General features: G+C 39.9%; 3 protein-coding genes across 7 annotated transcripts; all 3 read left to right on the top strand.

The window, feature by feature from the left end:
• The first annotated feature begins 112 nt into the window (after positions 1–112).
• On the top strand, positions 113–15,038 carry rbm10 (RNA binding motif protein 10). Of its 4 annotated transcripts, XM_068304362.1 has the most exons (25): positions 113–250; positions 607–699; positions 777–964; positions 1,040–1,281; positions 1,368–1,538; positions 2,179–2,248; positions 6,173–6,246; positions 7,112–7,198; positions 7,297–7,357; positions 7,482–7,640; positions 7,787–7,947; positions 8,146–8,243; positions 8,540–8,627; positions 9,161–9,365; positions 9,480–9,577; positions 9,670–9,751; positions 9,982–10,073; positions 10,172–10,360; positions 11,134–11,325; positions 11,493–11,549; positions 11,633–11,827; positions 12,144–12,191; positions 12,322–12,377; positions 12,507–12,590; positions 14,101–15,038. In XM_068304362.1, exons 2-25 carry the CDS (start codon positions 683–685, stop codon positions 14,141–14,143), a joined length of 2,757 nt encoding a protein of 918 aa, XP_068160463.1. In that variant the 5' UTR covers positions 113–250; positions 607–682; the 3' UTR covers positions 14,144–15,038. The 4 variants fall into 4 exon arrangements, with proteins under 4 accessions (XP_068160463.1, XP_068160447.1, XP_068160456.1 ...); XM_068304346.1 differs by having other exon boundaries at positions 777–1,281; XM_068304355.1 differs by having other exon boundaries at positions 780–1,281.
• Positions 15,039–15,231: 193 nt separating this feature from the next.
• lrrc23 (leucine rich repeat containing 23) lies at positions 15,232–18,777 on the top strand. Of its 2 annotated transcripts, XM_068304402.1 has the most exons (8): positions 15,232–15,553; positions 16,459–16,562; positions 16,672–16,792; positions 16,867–17,005; positions 17,220–17,347; positions 17,426–17,562; positions 17,657–17,861; positions 17,949–18,777. In XM_068304402.1, the coding sequence occupies exons 1-8, from the start codon at positions 15,497–15,499 to the stop codon at positions 17,982–17,984; spliced, it is 927 nt and encodes a 308-aa protein (XP_068160503.1). In that variant the 5' UTR covers positions 15,232–15,496; the 3' UTR covers positions 17,985–18,777. The 2 variants fall into 2 exon arrangements, with proteins under 2 accessions (XP_068160503.1, XP_068160494.1); XM_068304393.1 differs by having other exon boundaries at positions 17,657–18,777.
• Positions 18,778–18,945: 168 nt separating this feature from the next.
• On the top strand, positions 18,946–26,255 carry tktb (transketolase b). Its single transcript, XM_068304382.1, has 14 exons — positions 18,946–19,175; positions 20,576–20,693; positions 20,806–20,919; positions 21,031–21,128; positions 22,126–22,317; positions 22,603–22,730; positions 22,815–23,011; positions 23,265–23,429; positions 23,630–23,786; positions 23,865–23,995; positions 24,092–24,175; positions 24,271–24,367; positions 24,966–25,085; positions 25,481–26,255. The coding sequence occupies exons 1-14, from the start codon at positions 19,069–19,071 to the stop codon at positions 25,651–25,653; spliced, it is 1,881 nt and encodes a 626-aa protein (XP_068160483.1). The 5' UTR covers positions 18,946–19,068; the 3' UTR covers positions 25,654–26,255.
• The last annotated feature ends 267 nt before the right edge of the window (positions 26,256–26,522 follow it).

Consider the following 26,522-nt stretch of genomic DNA (forward strand, 5'->3'; position numbering starts at 1 on the left):
ATGGGGTAATTCGGTTTGCTCGCTTGTCTCGTCGAATCATCTTCTACCTGAAATCCAACCACCAATCAGATATCAAAGTCGGCTCGATGTCCCGCCTTCTTTGACATATCTTCCTGTGGCCATTTTACATTTGGTTTGCAAGAAAAATATTTACACTTGGTTTAAGGATAAATAGGAGTCCTTTTTTTTTTTTAAACCTGAGCTTCGTCGTGACATTTGAAGAACTACTACTTGGTTATATGGGGCACTGGTAAGTCTCTGAAAATGAACCCATAACTTTAGTTGTTCAGTCAACAGCACTGAGTTTGTAGACGGCGTCTGTGCTAACCAACCTCAGGCTAAAACAGTTAGCTTGGCTGCTAGCCGAGATGACCGCTGTACGTCATTGTTGAATACTCCTTTTAGGCTCTTATTGATGAACAAGTGCATTGTGTAGACACATGTGTATTAGTTGTGGAGTACAACCCTACATTTGTTAATAGTTGGCTTTTGGTTACAGTAATAGTTCGAAAAGCAGTGACAGAAGTGGTTTTCTTTAAAGTTTGAGAAGACATGGTCCGTATAAACAGCTAACGTGGTGACAGAACTTCGTTTGCTTTCATTTAGACGCACTGCCAGGAAATCTAATGGTGTAACCAAACAGAAAGAAGACCGAGACCAGGAGAGAATTCCTTGCGTCAGCATGGAGTATGACAGGAGGTGAGTTACACATTAGCTACAGACCTTTACCTCCAAATGAGCGCATCTGTTAAAAGTGTGTCTTTCTTTGCTTGGAGGAGAGGGCGAGGTGACCGCTCAGGTCGCTATGGTAACGCCCACAATGATCACAACTTTCGGGACATGGACTACAGGGGTTATGGCCCAGAGGATGGAGACGGGGACACAGATAGACCATACAACCACGAAGAGACGTCACACAATGTCCATGACTTCCAAAACCGGCCGGGGTTTCCCCAGAGAGGAGGTGGACAAGGGAACATTGGGCGTGAAGGCAAAGGACACCTGTGCCCCCCTTGCACTCAACCGCAGCCTCATCTAGCCCTTCCTTTGCCCCACAGAGAGGAGGAGGGATCCAGACAGGAGTTTGATCATTTGCAGCCTGGCCTGCAGGAAAGAGTTCTGGGGAATGGTGGAAGAGGCTTTTCTGAAAACACACCCCCACCTTGTGGGAGTAGAGATGGCAACTGGTGTTATGGTGCTATCCATTCAGAACAGATCGAATACAGTCAGACAAAGCAGAGGGAAGAAGACAAGCTCTCTCATGGTCCAATGAAAAAGAGTGTAAGTCAAAACTCTTCTCTTTTTAAGGCTACTACAATTGCATTTCTTTGTTGACTTTAGTTGCTAATAGTTCCTGTTCTATTCAGACCTTTTTAGTGGGGACAGAGGAGCCTAGTTTTGGAAGCTCTGCTCCAGATTTATCACTTGAGGAGTTGGATCAGAGAGACCAGGACTACCGTTCAGATCTAGACCACAACCAAAGGCCAAGCAACATCATAATGCTTCGCATGCTGCCACCCAATGCCACTGCCAGTGAGGTAAGGGTCTACTCTTGGCCAAAACAATGAGGCAAACATTATTTATTGTATTTTTTTCATAATTAAATTATTTTAAGAAATACAAGTGAAATAAACTACCATGTCTATTAAATAGATTATCTAGTGCAGGGTAATTTTTAGACCGTTATGGCCTTTCCCTTTAATTAAAAATGTATTTATTTTTTTAAAGAAAAAACTGGTTTGGTCAGCTGTCTGAAAATCTTTTATGGTGTGCTGCATTAACAATACATCAGTGGGTCTTTTCCTTCAATACTTGCATAACATTCACATTTTGAAATAAAATTAAAACTTCAGCCTTTAGGCACAGTACTGCAATGCACAGATCGAGACTTTATATGTATGTGTGTGTATATATATACAGTATATATAATATATACTTGTATATATGTGTGTGTTGTACATATACATGTATCTACTTGATAGAACAGCAGATAGATAAATGAAAAAATGAAAAAAAAAATTCTTCGCTTGTGTACAATAAAATACGTGAGCAAAATAAGATGAAAAGATGTTACTTTCAATTTATTTTTTTTAATGCCTTGAAGGTGTGTTTTGACTGTTGGTCTCAACACCTGTTTGCTTGTAAAATTCGATAATGTAATGCTTCTGTCGTTAATAGATCCGGTCACAACTTCAGGATCAGGGGATCCAGCCCAGAGAAGTTCGTCTCATGAGGAACAAGTCTTCAGGTGAGAACTTACGCTTCGTACTGAATTTGTTCTCTTAATTACTTTCCTTTTTTGTGTTTCCATCATCCGTCAGCAACTCTGATTTTCATTGCTTTTGCAGGTGACCTATCTGCTCATTCTCTAATGAATAAAGGACACCTATATGGGTTTTTTTTCTTTTTTCCTTCTTTCCTTCTGACATTGTCTTTCTTAATAAGCATATGTGGATTGCTAATGCAAAAGAACTAATTTACATGTGCATATTTGCAAATAAGGACTTGGTTACGTTAGTGATGATTTGGATGTTTTAAACACAGAACAGTAAGTCCCTGCTTCTCATGCAAGTACTAAAGGAATAACCAAAAAAATATATGTGCAGAAGTTAATAACTGAGGATTAGGGAGACTATAATATTAGTGAGCAGAGATGGATCATTTAATGTTCCTTAGCTCTAATCGGATTCAGTGTAAAGGAATTCTTCGACTAGTGGAAGTCGTGTTGCTGATTTCAAATCATGTTGTCTTCATTGACACTACAGTAAGAAACATCCACAGTGGTGAAAACATGTTTGGTCAAGTCTGCACTGAATGACTCCATCCAAGTGCAGCAGTTTGACGTTTACACAATGGTGTGCTTTGCTTTTTCCTTTCCTTCATCTGTTTATTGGCACAAATTATTAATTTCATTTCTCTTTCTACTATTTCCAAGGGTATAGATTCTGTCGTTGTTAATCAAAGTTGGCTAAAGAAATTTGGCTTCCTTCAAATCAGCTTTATTGTTTGGCTGTAGTACCAATAATTCATTGTTTTTGCAATAGATCAAGCATCCCTAGGTGACATTACTTGTTGAATTTTTTTCTGTCTGCTTCTATAGGTAATTTTGCTACTTTCCTCATCAAAATATCTTCAGTATGTATGCTTCTATAGCATCTTTCAGACAGGCATTGCACAAAGATGCAGAAACAAATTCCCTTCTCTGAGATGCCTATGGTGCATTCAAACTGGACAAGCCCAAGGCTGGCTGCTGAATGTGGCTCTAATTTGCTTTTAGTAAAGAATTTGTGTAAACAACCACAGGATGTAGATCTTTATGGCTTAAGGTTTCTTTGTCATCCTTGCTTTCCATGATTCTGCTTCACCCACCTTGAAGTGTGATGTGTTGAACAGATTTTGCAAGCTATGTTTGTCAGCTTAGAAATGAGCAGCAATAGCATAAATTGCTTGGTTATGTTTGTCACTCTTGCTATTTGATGTCTACTGTATGTCAGAGCTTTAGAATATACTGTTAGGTTTGAAACTACTGTATCCATATGTCTGGCAAATTTGGGCTTAAATATACTTCTATTGAACCAGCAAGTTTTTTTTCTTGATTGGATATAAATAACAGTCTTCTAGAAGATAATAAGACGATGTACAAGAGGCATCGTTATAGAAAAATAATGTCCAAAATTATACCTTTCACAATAATCAATAGAAAAAGTTTTTTCAGCTCAAATGCTTCCTATAATTTTTGAACTACTTTTTGTGTGTCTCCACTGGTGTTTTTGCCCATTCATCTTTAGCAATGAGCTCCAGTTCATTCAGGTTGGAAGGTCTCCTTGCCGTCAACCTGATCTTTAGCTCTTTTCTCATTTTCTCTATTGGATTTGGATCAGAATTCTAGCTGGCCTACTGTAACACATTGTTTTTGTCCGTTTACCATTTCTTCACCTCTTTTGCTGTGTATTTTGGGTCACTGTGTCTGAGGACTGTCTGATACTGTTGTTGAGAATCTTGATGAATGGCTGCAGAATGGTGGTTCAAGACCAGCGTGGACCAAAAATATGGTGTGTGAACTAGTAGCTGGAGAAGGCTGCCCTTCATCCACCATCGCACTGCCTTAATTGTGTGTGTGTGTGTGTGTGTGTGTGTGTGTGTGTGTGTGCGCGTGCGCGCGTGCGTGCGTGTGCCATTTGCCTTCCCAAATCATCTATACATCATTGTGGCCAAACAATTCAATTTTTGTTTCCTCTGATCATAAGACAGAAGAGCACAAGTCATCATCTTTGTCAAGATGAGCATTTTTAAAGGCCAAGAGCACTTTTGTGTGCCTTATCTGGAGACGTGGTGTTCATGATATCCACAAAGCAGCTGCAGAGAGCTGCTGTTTTTCACCCATCAAGTTAGAACAGCTGTTCCCATGGAATCATAGTACGGTAATTAAAATGCTTAAGAACAGCTTGGACTTTCTCACATGGTCAAGAACTTTTCCCACGGTTTTCAAACTGTGACAGTTTGCAAAAGATATGAATATTTTTGGACAGAATACTGTTTTGTTCAAATGGAAAAAAAAGTTGAGAAATATTTTTCTCATACAGTGATGCCTCTTGTACATGGATTTATCTTCTGGTAGATGACTGTGTCATTTCCAATCAAACACTTTCTGGGTGAATATAAAGTCCACTTTTGCCAGGGGTAAGAATAATTTTTTATGCATGTTGCAGCTTTGGATGCTACAGTGAGGAAAGTTTGTTGCTGGTTACAACAGTATTAGTACAAATTTAAAAAATAGATTTGTTCTTCAGTGACACTTGTGTAAAGCATCTAATGTGATTGCTTACGACTGTGTTGGGAATCACCGCTTCTGTGTGTCTTATTGAGCTTTCACTGCAGGATCCATTTTGACAGGTTCAATTTTGTGTGTGTGTGTGTGTGTGTGTGTGTGTGTGTGTGTGTGTAAAATTAGAGGTGTTGCGTCCAGATGCTGCCAATAACAACAATGTTTACAGATTGACACATTAACATGATCACATTTCCTATTAGCCTTTGGTTTCAGCCGAGCGTACTGCCCAAATCAGAGCTTTTACTTTGACACCAAATCCTCTAGCCTCCTCTTGTCTTTCAACTCTCTTGATTATCCTCACTTGATGAATGAAACCTCACTCCTGCTGTCCTGTGCTGTGGCTCTGGTGCTCTTGATGCTGAATGAAGGCGAATTTTTCTTCTTCTTTTATTCAGTTCATAATTGCCATGTTTAACATTTGACTGGTATTGATAATATACTTATTGTTGTATAACTTCTTTGATTTGATGTGGCTCGAGGTGTTGCTACTCAGAAAGTAACTTTAGTGGGTTTTTATTGCTGTTTAAGAAATAAAGGAAAATGTCAATGTGGTGGAATTTGGTGTATACCTAAAAACACTGACAACTGCAGACAGCATAGTTGCAGCTACTTTTCAGCTACATGAACGTCATCAATGTTATTTAAAAAAGTGCCCTTTTCTAAAATGTTCCTTGATGACCTCTGCCTTTAACTCACTTGTTGTCTCTTAGTAGTCCTGTCTGACTAAAACACTCATTGTCCCGTGCCCTGCTGTCTCTCACCCCTACATCACTTATAAAGCGATCAGTTTAAAATGTTTAAGTGATAATCTTAACTTGTAATATAATGAATATTGTTTTTAAATGAAATTTTAAGTTGAAAATGTGCACTGTTGTAGCCAATCTATGTCTTGAGAGTTTTAGATGAGATATGACACCACAGTATTACATAGTACAAACTGCTCTATTACTCTCAGAGGACCAGAGATATGCATGCATGTGCTTTTGTGTGTCTTTGTGTTTGTGTTCTGTTTGGGTGCTTCATCATTTTAAATAATTTTAAAGAGCTCAGACTCAAACTGATGAGTGGATAGGATTCTCCCTCTCTCCCTATTTACTTGACCCTGTTGAGATACTTGACTTTGCGTCCTCCCACCCTTGCAGAGAATTTGAGGCCAGCTGTCCAACTGGTTGTCAAGTGTGGTATTTCCAAGGAGGAGAGGAAGCAATCATTTATTTTATTAGTGCTGATACAGGGTTTCTCTCTCTGTCTCTCTCCCCTCTGGACATGAAGCACTAACCCCTCACTGCGTTGTTATGTTGTTGTTGTTGTTGTTCGGTTACCATGGCGCTGGGCGGTGTCCAGGTCAGAGCCGAGGATTCGCCTTCGTCGAGTTTAATGTCATACAGGAGGCCACCCGCTGGATGGAGACCAACCAGGTCACTCTCCCCTACACAGACACTTGTACACATATATACACACACATGCAATGGGACATATGCAATGGAATCAGGACTAATGTACATTCACATCATGCCTTCTCATGTGCACTTGTTGCATTTCAGTATGATATAGGAATACAGACAGAAAACTTATTTTTAGGTAAGTAAGTCTTAACTTTGAGGGAAAATTAATCATTTCTTTCTACTCAAACAGAATTCCAATAAGGGGCAAATTCACCTCCCGCTGATGTTTGTCTGTCTGCGGCCCAGTGACATAGTTTTCATGACATGACCCTCCCAGTCACATTTGCTTGTCATTTGTTCAAAACAAGCTCCTCTTTTAGCAGAGAACTTTTCTTTCCTCTCATCTCTCTCTCTCTCTCTCTCTCCCAAGTCTACAGCACCACCTCTCAAATAGTATGAGAGTGTGGATTAAATTTCTCCCATGTTCTGTTCTATGTTTAATCAGAACCACAGCAGTGTTTAATTTTCTTCAATCTTTGTGATCGGGGTAGTTATCGATGGAATGGGGATTGTGATCGGAGAAGGAGGCAGCGGGATGAGATGTGCGGAAAAAATGTGGAAAGGTTTCCCCTTAAGGGGGGAGGGATGACATAAGTGAACATATACATCGTGCACACACTACACACCATCTCAGTCCGTCCCAATTTCTTAAAGCTGAAGGCTGTTTTCTCTGGTGTCCCCTTTCTTTCAGCTTTTTTTCTCTGTCCCTCTCTACCTCTCCTCTCTTTCCTTCCCTTTCATCTCTGGTGAGTTGAGGCCTTTCTCTGGCATGCGTGGCTGATATATTACCGATAATCATTCTTTGTTCCCTCTCTCTCCCTCTGTATTTTTCTTTCAGGGAGTGCTCTTGATTATGGGGCAGCGAGTGTCAATGCACTACAGTGACCCAAAACCACGTGCCAATGAGGACTGGCTATGTAACAAGGTTGCGTGTTTGCTTTTTGAAGCATGTTTGAATGAGTATCAAAATTCTTCTTTTAGGTGTTAAAGTGTTTTTTTAACAGGAGACAATCTTCCCCGCAGTGTGGTGTGCAAAACTTCAAAAGGAGAGAGAAGTGCTTCAAATGTAGCGTGCCCAAATCAGGTAAGCTGCATTCTACTATAATTAAGATATTATAGCTTTTGCACCCTCTTATGCCTATTACATACATACTGTAGGTGCCACACATAAAGTGATGTTGACCATAATTATTTTCTGTCTTTTCTAGAGGCTGAACTAAAGCTGCCTCAGTTGCAGAGAGATTTCCCTGGTGGTCTTCAAAAAGAGGGGTCCCAAGGATTGTTGCCCCTGCCAGCACCTTACTACACTTCTGTTCCTACTGTCAACCCTTGCCAGACCACACAGCAGGCAGATACCGCCAATGACAGTGAGTCTATTTATTGTCACTTTTACCCTGCATGACAATCTGTTACTCAATACTTTATCATTTTTAGCACTATTTGTCACCAGGTACTTAAATTGTTAAATCTTGTGTCAAATAATATATTATTCTCCCATCCCATCGTCTACCAGCTCTGATTCTGAGAAACCTTGGCCCTCATACCTCAATGGAAGCCATCATATCAGCTTTGGCCCCATTTGCAACTCTTTCTACTTCCAATGTTCGCCTAATCAAGGACAAGCACACTCATCTCAACAGGGGTTTTGCCTTTCTCCAGCTCTCTACAATTGTGGTGAGAAAAATTATGAAAGAGACACACATGAAACAAGTGCTATAGTGAAGTATGTCAGAATTGTCTTTCACTAGCACCAAACTTTACACTCAACTTCAAAGTTTTAGTGCATTAATACTTCAATAAGCGCATCATTAACATTCCTATATGCACCGGCAAAAAATGTGACCACTACTAACTACAAATTTTTGTCACCAGGAGGCGTCTCAGCTGCTGCAGATCTTGCAGGCCCTACAGCCAGCGCTCTCTATTGATGGAAAAACTGTTGTGGTGGAGTTTGCGAAAGGCTCGAAACGGTAGGAGCTCACGGTACTGCAACATTGCTGCAAAGAACTGAAGAGCATTGCACATTATTGCTGTTGTGTAATGAATAATAATTCAATCAGAGATCATGGTTCCACTTCGATACTCAGTTGGTCGTGTCAGTCAAGTGGATCAGAACTACCTTTTGGTGGTCACCTAAAATAAATTCTTAGCCTGAAGATAGTTTTGCAGTTTGTTTGTTTTTTAAATCGTCACAAGAAAAGCTGTTGTGAAATGTATGTTGACAAAAAAACACTTTAACCCTCTTTGTGCATCTTCACCACACCAGTGATGTGTTCCTGACGGATAGTAACCGAGTGAGTGCTGCCACAGTGGCCAGTACGGCTATAGCTGCTGCACAGTGGGCCGTCACACAGGTAACATGTCTAAATAACAAAAATGAGGTTTCAACTTATCTCTGACTGTTCATCATTGTATTATGTGTTTAAACCCTGTCACAGCTGTGGCAGACACATTAATTCTGGAGCTCAAATGTCACTGACCTTACTGTACACAGGGCCTTCAGCCATAAACCAAGAATTCATAGGCTAGTAAGGATTCAAATTAAACTCAAATCTCTCATAGGATTAAATGACAATTTAGCAGCACTTTCTTTTCAATTTTCAACTCCTCTTTGACATCATGAAGTCTTATAGCCAATTAAATGTGTTATTGTTAGGCAGTGAGGAACTGAGGAACAGAAGGGGAAGATTGTGTCTACCTTGAAACCAGCATTAATCTTGTATAGGTGCACATTGTTGCTGGATTGAAGATGTTCGTGTGAATTTGAAGCTTCATGTGTATTCAAGTCTTCATTACATGGATGCCAGCTGTTGGTGTGGGTACACTACCATATGGCAAAACTTCATGTTTTTATGCTACATTTTTATAATATATTTTTCATTGTCAGGCGGCCCAGAATGGACCAGGTGGAGGCCAGAGTACAGATACAGCAGTGTATCAGCAAGGGGCTGCAGTAACATACAGTAGAGAAAGAAATGAATTCTCTGGGATAGATGGTACAACTCTGAAAGCCCAGGCAGATGTCACTCTTGCTGCTTTGCCCAATGCTGGACTACCCTTGACGGGGACGTACACGGGAGGAACTGCCCCAGGTTGGTGTCAGATTTCTTCAGTATAAAGAGTGTGTCATGATCTGTATAACTTTATATTTTTGAACTGAGGGGCACTCAAACTTAATTTGTCTTTATTTGCTTACCCATGTGCAGTTGCTGTTTCGTCTGAGGCAGTGACATCTCGATCAGCAGTCATGCATCAGCTTCTCATTCCTAAACAAACAGCTGCCACAGCAGCTACGGCCACACAAGTTTGTATAACATTAAACAGTATACTACTAATCTGTTCTGTTCTTGCATTGTTATATTATTTATTTAATGTTCTTCGGCTATGTTTTTCCAGGTTGAGATTGTGGGTAAACCGCAAGCAGTGGTTCCCCGCCAACCTGCAACCCCAGGCACTGAGCACGAGCTGCAGCAGTACCGTAAGGCTTTTTTGTCCTTTGGTCTCTGCTGGTTGAGAATGTATTTGTAATGTTCAGTCACTAAGTGGTTACACAGATGGCTTAGGTATTTTGTTTTTATTTGAAAAAAAAAAAAGTTCTCTGCCATCAGCAAATAGATGTCCCTTTTGTGACAGAGCCCACACTGAGTGAGTCAATTCCATGTTGTATAAGAATCACTGTGCAAAAGTTGCCTGTGTTTTTTCATGTAGCTGTGCCAGATGTATCCACATACCATTACGATGAAGGTTCTGGCTACTATTATGACCCACTCACAGGACTCTACTATGATCCAACCTCCCAGGTAAAGGGCAGACAGTGAACTGCTATTGAATCTGTACTCTTTGAAAGACACTATATGTTTCTCAGCATCACTCAGCTTCTGGTTGCCCCTCTTTGCAGTATTACTACAACACTCACACTCAGTTGTACATGTACTGGGATGGGGTGAAGCAAACCTACATTGCTGCTTCTGCTGACCAGTCAAATGCAGAAGGTGCTCCCATTAGCACAACCCCATCTGACTCGCTGTTCGCTTCTGCTGGCTGCAAGGAGAAAAAAGACAAGCCCAAGAATAAAACTGCTCAGCAGGTACTTTATATATTGGATAGAGGCTCTTCAGCACTAACACCTGCATGGAGCATCTTTTTTGATGTAGCTGTTGTTTTTTTTATCTGAAATTTGTGCAATTTTATAGAGAGTATAGACAGAATAACATATACAACTGTTGAATTTCATTACGTAACTGCACAGAAAAAATTTAATATCTTGCGAATAACACCTAGTATTAGATGACTATACATCCTAAACAAAATTTTAAATATGTGGTCTTGGCGAATGCAGTAGTTATTGAAGAACAACTGATTTGGATTGTAAGATGCTGTCCATGTGCAGTCAGTAGTGGCTCAGAGTAAATCTGACAGAGAATGCGGACATTTTAAACAGAAGAACTCCGGCCAGGAGAGGGTTTTCTGTCACACAGATTTAAATAATGCAGCAGAACAGGGTTGAGTCTTTCTTTGATGTTACATATTTTAAAACAAGCCTGAAGTTCTGCATGAGCTTTACAAAATAAAAATAAAAAAATATGAGTAAATTCTCTTATTCTTTTTCCTATTATTTTGTTTTAATATTATAGTGTACATAATTCAAAATGTAATTAATTTTTCATTGAATTCATGAAGAATGTGATATTTATATTTATGTAGAACTGAAAAAACTTGTATCAGGATGAATATCACTTATATCAGGATGAATATCACAGTATTTTGGTCTTACAGAATACAATTTTTGAAAACCGTAAATCTTTGTTGGTTCATTCAGTTCACCTTTTTATCTTGAATCTCTGGTGTGTAATTTAAAAGATTGCCAAAGACATGGAGCGCTGGGCAAAGAGTCTCAATAGACAGAAGGAGAACATGCGATCGGTTTCCTCCCCTGCCATCGGCTCCACATCCTTACCACCTGGGTACAATAGAGCACCGGGACACAGTCGCCCAGACGACCACCGGGAGTCTGCTAGTGCTGATGCAGGCTATGCCGTTTTGGAGAAAAAGGTGGAGTACACCAAAGCATCATACAGATTGGGGCTATACTGCCTGTCAACTGGAAGATTATTGCTTAGAATTATTCTACCAAAATACTGATGTTATTTTGAATAATGTACTACTGTAATACGATGTTTAGACAATCCCATCGATTGTTTTTCCTTTTTGTACTGCAGGGAGCCCTGTCTGAGCGACCACAGATGTTTCTTGACCAAATTCGACAAAGTGCCGAGGTCAGAACCTGGTAACAGTGCTAAATTAATGTCTGTATGTGCTTTTGTTTTCTTACATTCACACTTTCACCTTATTTTGGTAGCTTTCTCCACCTCAGCAGCAGAGTCTGGTTGCTGCCTACAGTGGAGAAACCGACAGTGAAGAAGAGGGAGGAGAGAGAGATGACAGAGAAGGGAGAATGACTGACTGGGTTAAACTTGCGTGTCTTCTATGTCGGAGGCAGTTCCCCAGCAAAGAGGCCCTCATTAGGCACCAGCAGCTCTCTGAGCTACATAAGGTGGTTATTAAAGCAATATGAATATGATTCACTCCAGGATCCAAAATTAACTTTTTGACTCTCCAGCCAAGTGGACTGGTAAGAGACGTAAAAATCTCAAGATGCAGTTTTATGTACCGTCTGGTGAAACATTTATCCACTAGTGTAGACAGGTTTTAAATCAGTTGTGAATTTGAACTATTTGTTAAACAAAGACCAAATCAAATTTTGTTTTAGTGACTACATTGAAAAAGTATCTTAGGTCTTGTCAAAAAACCTAATGTCACATCTTGTGTAACTATTTATAAAATTGCACTTCTTACTTGTCTGCCCTCAGCAAAACTTGGAGCAGCGAAGAGTCTTACAGGAAGCTGGAGGCAAAGAGGTTGGTAAAGCCTCTGGGTCTAAATATAGTGGTCAATCATTCAGCATAAAATTAAATGTTACTTACTGACCAACTTGTGTTAATATTGATTTCACTGTCCTGTTTTTTTGTTGTTGTTTTTTTTTTGCAGCGGTTAATGGACAGAACTGAAATGCCTGATCCTAAAAAGATGAAGATGAGCCGCATGTAGGTATTGGTCACATTACGAGTAGAAAGGCTCATGCTGGTTTGTACTGTTTGTCTGGTAGTTCTATTTCAGTAATGTGTGTTCTGACAAGTTGATATTAAAATAAGAAATCCTTTTGTGTTTTTTAGTGATGGAATTTCTGGCACCAGTCTCGGTGCCAGAATGCTGCAGGGAGGAGTGAAAAAGGTTCTACTGCGCAACATGCAATTAGAGTGAGCATTCACCCTGAACGCTCACGTTTTGGGCAGTACAATGAGGAGACGTATATTAAATACGTCTTTTGTCGTGAATCACTCACAGGTGTAAAGTAGTAGAGAAACCACTTTCCTCAACAGTGGTATTTCACGGTGAACTCGAGCAGTGGATGTCACAATATTGCACAGAATGCACTTTTTTGCTTTCTTAAAGTTTGCAGTTTTGAGTTCTCTCTTGCTTCAGAGCTTGTGTTATAAGCTCATTGCGGTTTAGTAACATTTGCTTTTGATAAAGTAATCATTAGGAGACAGTTGGAAGCAAAATTATTCAGCACCATTATATTTTAGTGTACAGTATGTTATGTATCAGTCGTGTGTGTGTTTATGTATATATATATATATATATATGTGTGTATATATATAGTATATGTATATATATATGTATATATATATGTATATGTGTGTGTATATATATGGAGTGTTCTCAATTGCGTGCATCCTCGCGTCTTTGACACACATTTTCTGACAGGGACGCACGATCATCAGACAGCATGTTTCCCTGGGATGCAAGCTTTAAATGCACCTCAATTCAACAAAAATACTCGCAATTCTTCCATTTCTCCACTTAAATTTCGAACCTGGAAATCGGTATTATATTTTGATCTCCCGCGAGTGTCTCGTCACGAGACTCATACTTGGATAAGTACACGTAACATAAAAAGGAAGCATAAGAATAGGGGGATGAACCGAACTATGGACTTACACCAAGGACCCCCACAAAGTATCTCCCTGCCTTCACCCCCCCAATCTATCCCCTCTTGGCTGACCAAGTTATGTTGTTATTAATAAATTCATTTAAATTGACAGTTTTGTATAGTTTTTATATTGTACTATAGTAAAAATTCAATCATTGTGTACGCTTCTACAGTATATTCTATTACTTTTGGGATGCATAAACGTAATGTTTTTTCTCGAAGCACACCCCAGGGATATACTACTTTCTTGAGGTAAAATTAACTGTATACAGATGTATATACAGTATATGTATGTATATGTAATATATACATATATACATTGTGCATAGGTGTGTGTATGTTTGTGTACATGGATATATGTGTATGTATATACTTATGTATGTATTAGTGTGTGAATGTATATAGTATATGTGTGTGTGTGTATATATACATACAATCTACTGAGCGTATGTGTGTGGGGGAAATATGTTTAACTAAATACAACTGTCTCAAATCCCCCACAATAATATGCTTCATGCACTGGCAAATCAGATACCGAGCTTTCGGCCTTTACAGACTTACTTGAGCAGTTAGTAATTTTTATTGCAACCTACAGTATACTTACAAAAAGGCTGCATGCCTAAAATTCAAGCTGTACACCAACGCTGACCCACAAGCACAAGACAGTAGAGTAAGCTCAAAACCATCAAGGTGATCCACATGATTTTCTGGATGCAATTGTTTGGAGTGGTGAATCAAAAATAACTTGGATTATGGCTCATCTTTTTTTCTAGTAGAGGAAAAGCCACCCCAAAAGAACCACCATACTTGCACTGAAGAATGACTGCGGCCTAGTGATGCTCAAGACCTGCTCAGTGTCCTCAGACACAAGAAAACTGCAGCGTTTGGAGACCAAGATGGATTCAATATCAGAAAAATGTAGAAGAAAACGTCTGTTTGGAAGCTGATGCTTTGCTGTCACTGGTCACTCCAACAGGACAATACCACACACTGCTTCTGACATGGTTTAAGAAGAGGGCATGAAATGTTTGCAATATTTATCTGTAGCCTGTCCCAGTCCCCTGACTTTAATAAAAATGTTCCTGTTGCATTTGAAGAATGTGGTTGCAACATGTAAATCCAGGTATAGTGCATGAATGTGGGCTTTTTCCTATGAGCAATGGGATAAGATTACTCAAAGATACTTCTAGAAGCTGATTTCCTGCAATGCATTATGGTGCAACTGTTCACAGCAGCAACAGGGTGCATCTGGAGTATTTGACAAATTCATCCTTGTAAGTGATAAAAGATTATTTTAGAATTACGTAGTGGTAACAAGGCTGCTGCTTTTCATGACTTACAGAAACTTCTTGTTTTCATTTTGATACTGCAACAACCGATATATTTAAATATAATTCAAATTACATATACATATGTATATACATATATAATTGCAATTGAATACCAATTTTGAAATGTTATAGCAGCAAATCGTAGTTTTTAATATTACTGTCTATGCACAATCTTTTTTTTTTCTGAAATGAATTACATGCCGTTTACAGAATGATATCTGTTAATGAACTGTGTGGTTTTGTTAAACCCACATGCTTGTGTTATTATGGGTGTCTCGTTTTCTCAGTTTGTCCAGAGGCAGGTAGGAATTCACTAATTACAATTCTGGGTGTTTAATAATGTGACTTTCATCAATTTTGTATAAAAGAGTTCAAAATAACACACTTATGTCCTTTTGATGTCTTTCTTTGGCAAACCTGTAATCTGTAACAATATAATTTCAACATGCTGATTTCAAATTTCCAAAGATCTATCTTTGTAAATCGGCATTGAGACAGAGGAATGTGGTGCAACTCCTTTTTTTGAAGTCTGGAGCAACATTGTCGCTTGCGGTGTTGTTTAGCTGTTGCAAATGGGATTCGTGTGGCAGTAATGCGTTTAGGAGTTATTGACCCAAGTCATGCTCCAGCTGTGTTCCCATGGCAACTACAACAAACATGGATCTTGGGTTGCACTGCCATGCTCAGACAAAACCACAGATATAGCTACACGTTCACGGATTTGACTGCAAATTAATTCATGAAGTTTTATAGATGAATTGTGCTTCTGACTGACGTGGTTTTAAAGCCAGGGCAGTTTTTTGTGACAACTGATCGTTCAACTCTATACTGGCAAGAGATGTCAGACATTTTGCAAATTGAGGGGTGTGAAGAAATTTGTACAGATGAAGAGCAGGTAAGCCAAGTTTAGCCATCCGACTGGTTTGTCCAAAATACAGTTACACGGATTCTTCGACCGTTGAAATTACAGATAGACTCAATGGAATGTCATGTGGAAACATGCACAACATGTCAAGAGATTTTGTGTGTTTCAGATGTAGTTTACATAATTGTAATTCTTGGGATGATCATCCGGAACCTGAAAAGTTTCAGTACTTTAAGTATTTTCCATGTAATAATGCTACTTTCTGTGTGCTTTTACTGTTTGTTTGTTTTTGTACTCACTGTGCTGTGTGCAGTGTGACGGAGAAGTTAATTTCCCTGACGGAACCTCCTTAAGGGATGAATAAAGTTCTACTCTACTCTCCCTTTATAAAGCATCTTAAAGGAGGGGCCCCTGCCAAAATATTGATCTGCAGTAAAAAAAAGATTTTAAATGTTTTTGTTTTTTTATGTACTGATTTAAATCCCCGCAGGGAAATTAGTGGCACACACTAGTTAGTTTTGAATCATGCATGTATATGTTTGTGTACAGGCCCTGAACACACAAACACACAAAGGGGGCCTATATGCATGCAGAGGAGGTAGAGTGGCAGGCAGCTCCTTTATGGTGCGCCCAAATGAGTAACTTGTAAGGGGGACCTTGCCTTGCTCAAGGGCACCTTGGCAGTGCTCTGGACGTGAGCTGACACTTCCTCCTGGTGTTGTTTTGGGCGGAAGCGAGAGTCGAAACGCCAATCTTGAATCATTGGACGACCCGCTCTACTGCGCTCTACCACTGAGCCACTGCCACCCCCTTTTTTTTTTTTTTTTAACTTTTATCTTTTTTCACTTTTAAATCCCTAGTTGTTGTTTTTAAAACTAGGGATTCTCAACATTGATGTGTATAATCAGTGATTAATATTCTTCTCACACATCAAGTTTTCCCAGTTGACCCGAGAAACCGTAAGTCGGGGGCTCTCGTTGCTCTGCCAAATAGGAAATGGACTTGGACATGCATTTGTAAAGCTGGACCTTGTAGATAAGTAAGTAGATTCACACTGACTGAATATACCTGTGAAGTTCATGATGTTTCCCATTAATTGTGATTGATTTGAATCATAATTTTGCCTTTGACACTACTGTACTTCCAAGACGACTGAACGACATAACTGCAATCAGCAGTTACACTCACCTACGTTTTCTGGATGTATCCAATAATCATCTGATGGATCTTTCTCCTCTGGCATCCCTCACACATCTGCTCTGGTTGAAGGCAAGGGGCGCTCTTCTTAGTTCAGTTCCATTGGGTTTCTCAGTCACTTCCTTCTAACGTGTAATTTCCCACAGGTTGACCACAATGCTGTGGAACACACTGGCAAGCTTTTTACCCTGTTGGCTTACCTGCAGTGGTTGAACATGGCAGCAAACCGAATAACAGATCTCAATGATCTGGTTGGACCTGCCTTGGAGACTCTCAATCTCACAAGTCAGTTGATTTTTTTTAAAACTTTGTAATTGTCAAAGTTGAATGTTTTATGTTGCCAGTGCTGCTTATATATTAGAAGAGTTCCCTAAATTACAGGTTAACAACATCACCAGAGTTTTTACTTTTCCTTAAATACAACATACTCTTATTAGAAATATTTTCATGAGCAAACCCAAAGTGTATATTTGGAAAAACCTTGGAAGCTCTCTGACAGGGAACAGGCTTCAGACACTGAGTCTTCGGGGTGCCTGTTTTGCTCACCTGGTAACTTTGGAGCTGAGGGGAAACCAGTTGGAGACAACTAATGGCATAAATATCCCAAGCCTGCAACATTTATATCTGGTAATTTTAATACACTGAATTGTTTACTGTTCCTTGCATTTGTCCAAATCACTATCGATATTTCTGCTCTTCATCCAGGCCCAAAATGTAATTAAACGTCTTGAGGGTTTGGACAATCTGGAGCGCGTAATTACGCTTCACCTTCGAGACAACCAGCTGGAAACTCTGGATGGTCTAAGCCCTAAAATGAAGTGTCTCAAATACCTTAATGTCAGGTACAGTAAATGGTCAATAAACGATAGGACAACTCAGTGCCACGACTGACTTCATGCGTCCCAGCTCACGACTATGTTCTGTCTCTCCTTGAAGAGGTAATGCCATTTTGGATGAAAGTGCGCTGCAGGGCATTAGGGTCATGTCAAAATCCCTTCAAACTTTGGTGATTTCTGAGAACCCTGTGGCAGAATCGGAAGACTACCGCCTGAATGTTCTGACTCTCCTGCCGCGGTTGGAACGACTCGACAAAGATCCCATCTTCCCTGAGGAGAGAAGCGAAGCCCGGGAGAGAATAAATGTAAAGACATCGTTTCTGTTTGTGACGTGGAGAGAAGCGTAAAGTACCGGTTTACTGCTTGTTCTTACGGCATGTATTTCATTTCAGGAACATGGACAGGAGGAAATATCTGGCACAGAATGAATAAATATTTACTTCCTCTTGAGGGCGCAGATATAGTCATTGTAATGTCTGAAATTATTTAAAAGAATATCTTTATTGATACGCGTTATCATAAATAAATCGCACATGTTCACATCATTTTGCGATCTCTTCTTAACATTTTTTTTTTAAATATTCTGATGGTAAAGCAGTTGCTGACAACTAAAGGCATAAATAAACCCAAGCCTGCAACATTTAAATTTCTCAGTTTGGGATAAATAAAGTGTATCATATCTGGTAACTATAATACACTGAATTGGTTATTGTTCCTAGATGTGGGCAGAGATGTCATCAGCCATAAACTTGCCTAAATGCATGTCGAAATATTTTACTTCCTTGATGGCGCACATAGACAATGTGTACAGGTGGATGTTTGTTGTCCGAAATGTTCTGTGCGTGACGAACTGCGTGGGTTTCCGTGTCAGAACGAGAGGGCAAAAATCAGAATGCCTGTCGCTCACTTGCGCCGTGGACTTAACACGAGTGGCAAATTAATATATGAATTCTAAACTGCCAAGTGTGCCTCAAGATGAATGATTCACATATTAATTCATTTGTCTCTGACCAATAGTATTAGACTGAGGGATTTAATGATCCTCTACTTTTGTGATCTAGTAATTATACAGTTGCTGCAACCACGGAGTTGTTTCCACCACAATGAATACAATAAAACAATTTACAAAATGGATGGGTAGAATTTCTTATTCCCTTCAAGTTGTCTTTTTTTTTTTTTGGTTACCTGTAGTGATAATATTTTAATTCATTCGCTCGTTTAAAAGGGAACCTCAGCTTTGTGCCTTTCACGGATTTGAACACTTGTGAAATTAATTTGAGCTTGTGCAACTTTTACTTATTCTTCTGTTCCTCCAATGAATGGATTGGATGGGAGTGGCTGTCAAAAGGGAAATAAATAGCCTCCTCTTCAGACTTGTTCCTTGTCGGTTGTATTTTCAAGCCGCATCCCGGTTCAGTGTTGACTTCTGAACACTCGGACGCAGCTGTGACAAAAGTAAGTGGAATCACATTTCAAAGTGGGCGCGATTTAGAGTGAAGTGAACCAGAAAGTATGGCCAGCTACCAAAAGCCCGATGAAGAAACCCTCCAGGCTCTGAGGAACATCGCCAATAAACTCAGAATTAACTCCATCAAGGCGACGAACGCCAGTTTCTCCGGGTAAGTAAATTGACTGTGCGTAAGAGGAATGATTAAATAGCCTTTTGTCACACATTCATTTAGATGGGTCGTAATGACGTTCACGTGTGGCCGGTTCACGGTGGGTTTGTCGTGGATTTTATCCATGTGTGGCCGTGCGCGCAAAATCTGGCCGTGTGCGCAAAAAGAGGACGTCAGGGCTGTGGATCGCGGGCGCGTCCTGTGCGTCCATAAAACATAAAGCGTTTCTCAGCATCCATAGTTTGGTCATACAATGGCTGGTAGAGTTAAGTTTTCACCAACTAACGAAATACTGCAATCACGGACGGTTTGAGCGTTGAATGAGTTCCGTGGACAGCGTGATGCTCTCCTTTAAAGCTGCGTCTGCGCTTCAATTGAACGTGGTAAGGCTTCTTGGCGATCTTTCTCCTCACCACAATGTTTGTCACCCAACTAGATGTTAAAGATCCAGTTGGGTGATAAACTGGGTCTTTAAAAGTTTGTCACCCATAACAGTTTGAAACCATACAAGAAATATCTTGTATTGCACTTTGCCTTCTTACAAACTTTCAATTACAAGCTGTTCTGATCTTGACTATGTCAACAGTGACTTTAGATTTGTTCACAGATGTATGTTCTGATAATTCTCAGATAGCACTGATTAAGTTGGCACGTTTTACAATGACACTTTTTTTTTTAAATGAATATTTTCAAAGATGACTTGTTGCCTGATTTTTATATTTTAATCTCTTGACGGTAATTATATTATCATTGCATCTTAAATTTAAGAGGTGACGAAAAGGCTTTGCTTGTTCGTCAACATTCCGAAATCATTTTAACTTCCTCGTATCATTCATTAAGCTCTAACAAAGAATGTATTGTGTGACGGAGACGTATCATGAAACATGGCATCCCTCATTACTTTTGTCGTGTGGTTTTTAGTGAATTTACTAGTTTATTTCCCAACAGGTCAATCGACAAGAGACAAAGGGTAACAGGACATTCTTTTTTTTTTTAATTAAAGTAAAATCAACAGTAACCATGATGCAGGTTTGAATCATGCCGTCCAGTGTTTTTCTAGCATGGCTTATATGTGTAAATTCACCCATATCAGGAAGCTTGGATACTGTTAAGTCACATTGAATCATTTTTAAAAAAAAATATAAAATACTATTCATAATTAAACACAAGTTTGTTTGTTTGGTTTTTTTTGGTTGTGTAGCAGATTAACAATCTTGGATAATTTATATTCCCAGAGTAGATGGATTAAATCTGCTCTAGTCACTGTCCAACTCAGACTAAGTGCAAGGATTGCTAAATTTGCCAACATCTGAATGCATGTGCATGGTGTTTTATTTCTAAATCTTTCCTGTGAACTGTCATCAATAATTAGGAATTTGCCTCCAACTTTCTTTTCTCAGTCACCCCACATCATGCTGCAGTGCAGCAGAGCTCATGTCTGTGCTCTTCTTCCACACCATGCGTTACAAAACAAAGGAACCTCGCAACGCCTGTAACGACCGCTTTGTGCTCTCAAAGGTTGGCGTACAATTATTTCTACATCAAACAGTTAAAGCTCGTCAGTTACTCTGCGCCCCTGAGGGCTTATAACACAACTGTCCTTAATTACTTTTTCACTTCCTGTTTCTAGGGCCACGCTGCACCTATCCTGTACGCAGCCTGGGCTGAGGCAGGTTTTATCCCAGAGTCTGACCTGCTCAATCTGCGTAAGCTTGATTGTGACCTTGAGGGCCACCCCACACCAGTAAGTCAAATATGAAATGTGTTGATTCTTTTGTAGAACAGAATACGTTTTAAATGTCACTGTATAGCAAATTACCACCACCACCCCCCCCCACTTTTCCATTTTTACTAGAAACTGGAATTTGTTGATGTGGCCACAGGATCTCTGGGACAGGGTCTCGGGGCTGCTTGTGGGATGGCCTACACTGGCAAGTACTTTGACAAAGCCAGGTGAGTTTGTGTAGAACCCCCCCCCCCAAAAAAAATAGAACTTTCTGAAAACTATTTGGAAAGACACTTGTATGAGATATGAGCTGCTCGACATACATATTTTTATATATATATATTTCCATATACAAACCGTACTGTGGGACACGGCCAATAGTTTTCAATTGTTATTTGAAATAAACAGTTTATTTATGTGATTATTTATATTTAATGTTTCTGTTTACACTGTTTATGTTTATAGTGTATGTTTGCACTTTTACACCACTCCTGCTTTTATGTGCTTTGAGTTGGCCATTGGGGACAAATAACGTTTTTGAATTGAATTTGAATTGAATTTGAATTGAATTTGAATAAATTTGAATATGAATTTGAATAGTACGCTGGGTAATACAACTTCAGCTGAGATTGGATCTCATTTTCGTTAGCAGAGTAAAGACGTACGAAGCTCTTTTGTGATTCTTTTCATACTTTATCATTGTTTACATAATTTATATATAATTTTGCACAGGTAAAGTGTGCGTGTCTATTGGTTGATAAAATTTAAAAAAATAAAATTTGTAGGGGTTTGGAGCTTTTTCACAAGACTGGAAAGGATTAAAATGATTTTGGTTATTTTAAATGGGGAAAATTTGTTTGACTTCCGAGCTCAGTCAGGGAACTGATTAAACTTGTATCTCGAGGTTCTACTTTACAAAGGCTCAGAAGACTTAGTGATGGCTTATATGGATTACTTGACTTTCAGGTTCTTAGACATGTTTCTTCATCAATCTTCTTCTCCTGGAAATTTTTTTAAAAAAAGTCTCCAATTCATACATATTTCATAATTTGGTACGATTTGGTATAATTTGAGTTTTATGTGAATCAGAACTCTGTACTACAGCTGCAATATGGTTAATATCAATAAAACTGTGTAGAGACAACTAACACAATGCTTGATGTAAAAACCCTTGTACTTTATTGCATGGAGAACTTGAGTATTCTCTTCTTCCACGTTTCGCAGTTTCCGTGTATACTGCATGATGGGTGATGGAGAGTGTTCTGAGGGCTCAGTGTGGGAGGCAATGGCCTTTGCGTCCCACTATAACCTGGACAACCTCGTGGCTGTCATCGACGTCAACCGGCTCGGGCAGAGTGACCCAGCACCCCTGGGTCATGACGTGGACGTCTTCTACAAACGCTGTGAAGCCTTTGGGTCAGTACCAAACGTCTTCCACTTGTGTATTAACGATGGAGCACTGTGACATTATGATCTTTTTAACATAGCTGTAGTTGTCATTGGAAAGGCGTCCACCTCTTGAACAGCAAACATTTTCTCATGTCTCCTTTGGCTTCTTGACCTTTCTATACCCCCCACCCCCCACCAAAAAAATCAGTCCATAAGATTAATGCTGGAAATGTGAGTTCAGAAGTTACTATGTCCCTGTGTTTTTAGGTTAACACTTGTTATAACATGTGGTCTGCTGTGATGTTTCTGTAGATGGAACACTTACGTTGTGGATGGCCATGATGTGGAGGTGCTGTGTGAAGCGTTCTCGAATGCTCAGAGCACGAAAGGGAGACCCACATGCATTGTTGCAAAGACATTTAAGGGCAAAGGCCTCGCAGGTAGGTGGCTGTCATATGGTCAGTGTCACGTATGTCATGTCATTCTGATTTTGGTTGAGAACAATTCTGTCCTTGTTTTTAAAGGTATTGAGGATCAGCTTAACTTCCATGGAAAGCCCGTCCCCAAAGACCGGGTAGAGGACCTGCTGAGTGCGATTCAAGCTCGGATCCAGAACACAGACAAGGTTCTGTGCCCTAAGCTTCCCCAAGAAGACGTGCCAAAGAATGACCGCAGCCCCCTCCAACTAAGCTCACCCCCAACATACACAATGGGACAAAAGGTACGCTATATGTTATGGCTTCACTGTTTCTTGGAGTTTTTTCCTTGCCTCTTACCGTTTGGTGTTGGTGGTTGAGCCAGTGCTTTTGAAGAACCGTCTACTCTTCATGGCTCAAGTTGCCATTTTATTATCACCTGCCGTTTTAAGCACTTTTGTTGGTTTTTGATTTTTCATTGCAACAGGCTGCTGGTTGAATTTCACCTGCCATTGTTATTCTGTTTCAACTTCACTCATTTCCTTCCTGCCCTGTCAGGTGGCACCAAGGCATGCATACGGTCAGGCGCTGGCTAAACTGGGCAAGGCTAACTCAAGAGTGGTGGCCCTTGATGGAGATACCAAGAACTCAACCTATTCATTGAACTTTCAGAAGGAATTCCCTGACCGCTTCATTGAGTGTTTCATTGCTGAACAGAACATGGTAAGTTATATTTAAGCATCACCAAGAATTTAATTTCTGTTGCCACTCTTCACCAACATAATCTGTCACTATTTATTCTCTAGTGTGATAATCCCGGCCTCACTGCTTGTCACTTGTGACCAATTTACATTTGTCTCCACCCTCACATCTACTGACACCAAATCTAACTTGTATTATGATGCCATGGCTTGTTTCTGCAGGTAGGGGTTGCCTTGGGCTGCGCTACCCGTGACCGTGCAGTTGTTTTTGCCAGCACATTTGCGGCCTTCTTTTCCAGGGCCTACGACCAGATCCGTATGGGAGCAGTCTCCCAGTCTAATATGAACCTGGTGGGGTCCCACTGCGGAGTCTCAATTGGTAAGTTTAGTGCCGAGGCATCTTGCATAATATATAAGCGTGTACTCTCTCTTTGATATACTGTTAATCTACATTCAGGTGAGGATGGTCCTTCCCAGATGGCCCTAGAAGACTTGGCCATGTTCCGTGCAATTCCAACGTGCACTGTGTTTTATCCCAGTGATGCAGTGTCTATGGAGCGGGCTGTTGAGTTATCAGCCAACTTGGAGGTTGGTGGGCCACGCTTTAGTCTATTTGTTTACTAAAATCGTCTTTAATGATGTACAGGTAGTCTTTTTTTCTAACTCAAGACTGTGTATTTTCAGGGCATATGTTTCATTCGTAGCAGTAGACCAGAAATGCCAGTTCTCTACTCCAAAGATGAGGTATTTGAAGTGGGCCGTGCCAAGGTAAATGATGAATACCATAATTGACTCTAATCCTTTCTCACCAAGTAGCCATTGGTGAAAACTAGAATATACAGTACATGTCTTGACTTCATCAGGTGGTCCGCCAGTCCGACAATGATTGTGTGACTGTTATTGGAGCTGGTGTGACTCTGCATGAGGCCCTGACTGCTGCTGACATGCTTGCAAGTGAAGGTAAGTACATTGCCCTCGAGTAAACGGATGTACAGAAGCATCTCCAAATACAAGTTTAATCTGCTCTGGGTTTGTAAGTCAAACATTTCCCCATTTTTAAAATAATTAAAATCATTTTAATCCATTCCAGCCTTGTAAAAAAAAGCTCTAAACGCCCTCAATTGTGAAAAAATTATCAACCAATAGACAAGCATACTTTACCTGTGCATGATTAATTAATAACAAGTTACATCAATAATGATAAAGTATGAAAAACTCAAAAGTCATGTGCACATGCACACTCTGTCTTTGCTCCACCAAGAAGAATAAGATGCGGTTTAAACTGATGTTGTATCCATCCGCCGACTGGCGACGTTCTGCCGGAGCACGGTTTGTATCTCAGATTGTCCACCATATATCAAACAAAAATATGGACAGAGTGACGGCTCGTATTTCAAAAAACTCGTATGGCGAGGAGCATGCATCTTGATTTACTATATTTCACAACAGTTGTCCACTTCTCATGTTAAGTACGTCAAAGCAAAAAGACATAATCTGCCTATGATAGTCTGGCCTAAGGACCATCTCCAAGTCACGTTTTCCTAATGAATTCCAAAAGGGAAGAACATCCGTGTGATTGACCTGTTCACCATCAAGCCCCTGGATGCAGATACCATTATTGTGAATGCCAAAGCCACCAGGGGGCAGATCATCACTGTGGAGGACCACTACAAGGAGGGTGGGTTGGCTTTTTTTTTTTGTTCATTGCTTTGTTGTTCTTTAAACATGATGGAGCATCATTATGCTGAAGACTTGAACGGAGTTTTGGTACTGACATGCAATGAACTAATAGAAATCCTTTTTTTTTTCTTTTAACCAGATCACTTTTTTTTTTTTTAATAGCACAACAAGACTAGGAACAAATATATCAAGTTGCTGTGTTGTCATTATTTTTAAGAATCAGATTTCAGATTTTCAATTCCAGTAAAAATATTCTATATCCTGCAGTCTTTTAGTGATTTGAAGTGATTTCTATTTGGATAGGTGATTTTTTTGTTGTTTTTTTGTTAGGACACTATCACAAGAATGAGATGTTTATGCATTGTTGGTCTCTGACTTGTCCCGTCTGTCCAGGTGGTCTTGGTGAAGCGGTGCTGTCAGCAGTGAGACAGGAACCTGGCATCATTGTGAACCTGATGGCAGTGCCCACTATTCCCCGCAGCGGCAAACCCCTAGAGCTGCTTGATATTTACGGAATCGACGCGAAACACATCGCCAATGCTGTGCGTAAGACCTTGGAGAATTGAGGACTGCACAAGATTCAACTCCCTGCTCTGCCACGTCACAAACCAACTTCTTGCCAAACCTGCAGCTGTCTGGCGTAACGATCTGTGAATTCTGTGCACCAGTTTTGTATTGTTACCATCAGAGGAAGATGGATGGGACAAACGGTGTAGTGTTGTTGTTTTTGGGGGTTTTTTTCGTGTGTGTGTGTAGCCTCTAATGTGGTGTTCTTGTGATGGGACTTGATCTTCTGCAACATTCCTTTGTTTTTGTGTGTGCAAGTGTCTCAGGGGGAAAAAATGACTCTGAAAACTGTAAATGGAGCAGGTTGACTTGCCATATTAGCAACCTGTCCAAGTGCAGACCCTGCTGTGTTCAGCCACAACTGTACATTTTTTCACTTGCCATGGGACCATGAACCACCACCTCATTTAAGTGACATTCATGACACTTTTCCTTAGAATCACTTATTCTTTTCATGAGCGCAGCATGCTAGATTAAATCACATCTTAGGGTGTAGTTGAATCTCTTTAATTATTAGCTGAGAACATTCCTTTCCTGAAACAAGCACTCGTAATGTTACGGCCTGCTGTTGTGAATCGCTGAATTAAAAATAACCTAATGGTATTTGTCTTCTTTGCTTTATTACTGTGGGTGGAGTTTGTTTTTGTTTTTTTTACCATCATGCTAATTTATAGTGTTAACCTTTTCATCCGTAGAGGTTACTACACTGTATAACTATTAAACAGTTTTCTTATAAATGCAAGGGTTTTGGGGGCATACTTGCATAACAGCCTCTAATGTGTTCTGTCATCTCACGCTGAAATCCAACGACCAACCGTTGAAAGAATAAAGTGAAACCAAGATGGTTCTTGGGTTTATGTTCAAACCA

The sequence above is a fragment of the Antennarius striatus genome, chromosome 2 (genome assembly GCF_040054535.1).
Source record: "Antennarius striatus isolate MH-2024 chromosome 2, ASM4005453v1, whole genome shotgun sequence".
Taxonomy (NCBI): Eukaryota; Metazoa; Chordata; class Actinopteri; order Lophiiformes; family Antennariidae; genus Antennarius; species Antennarius striatus.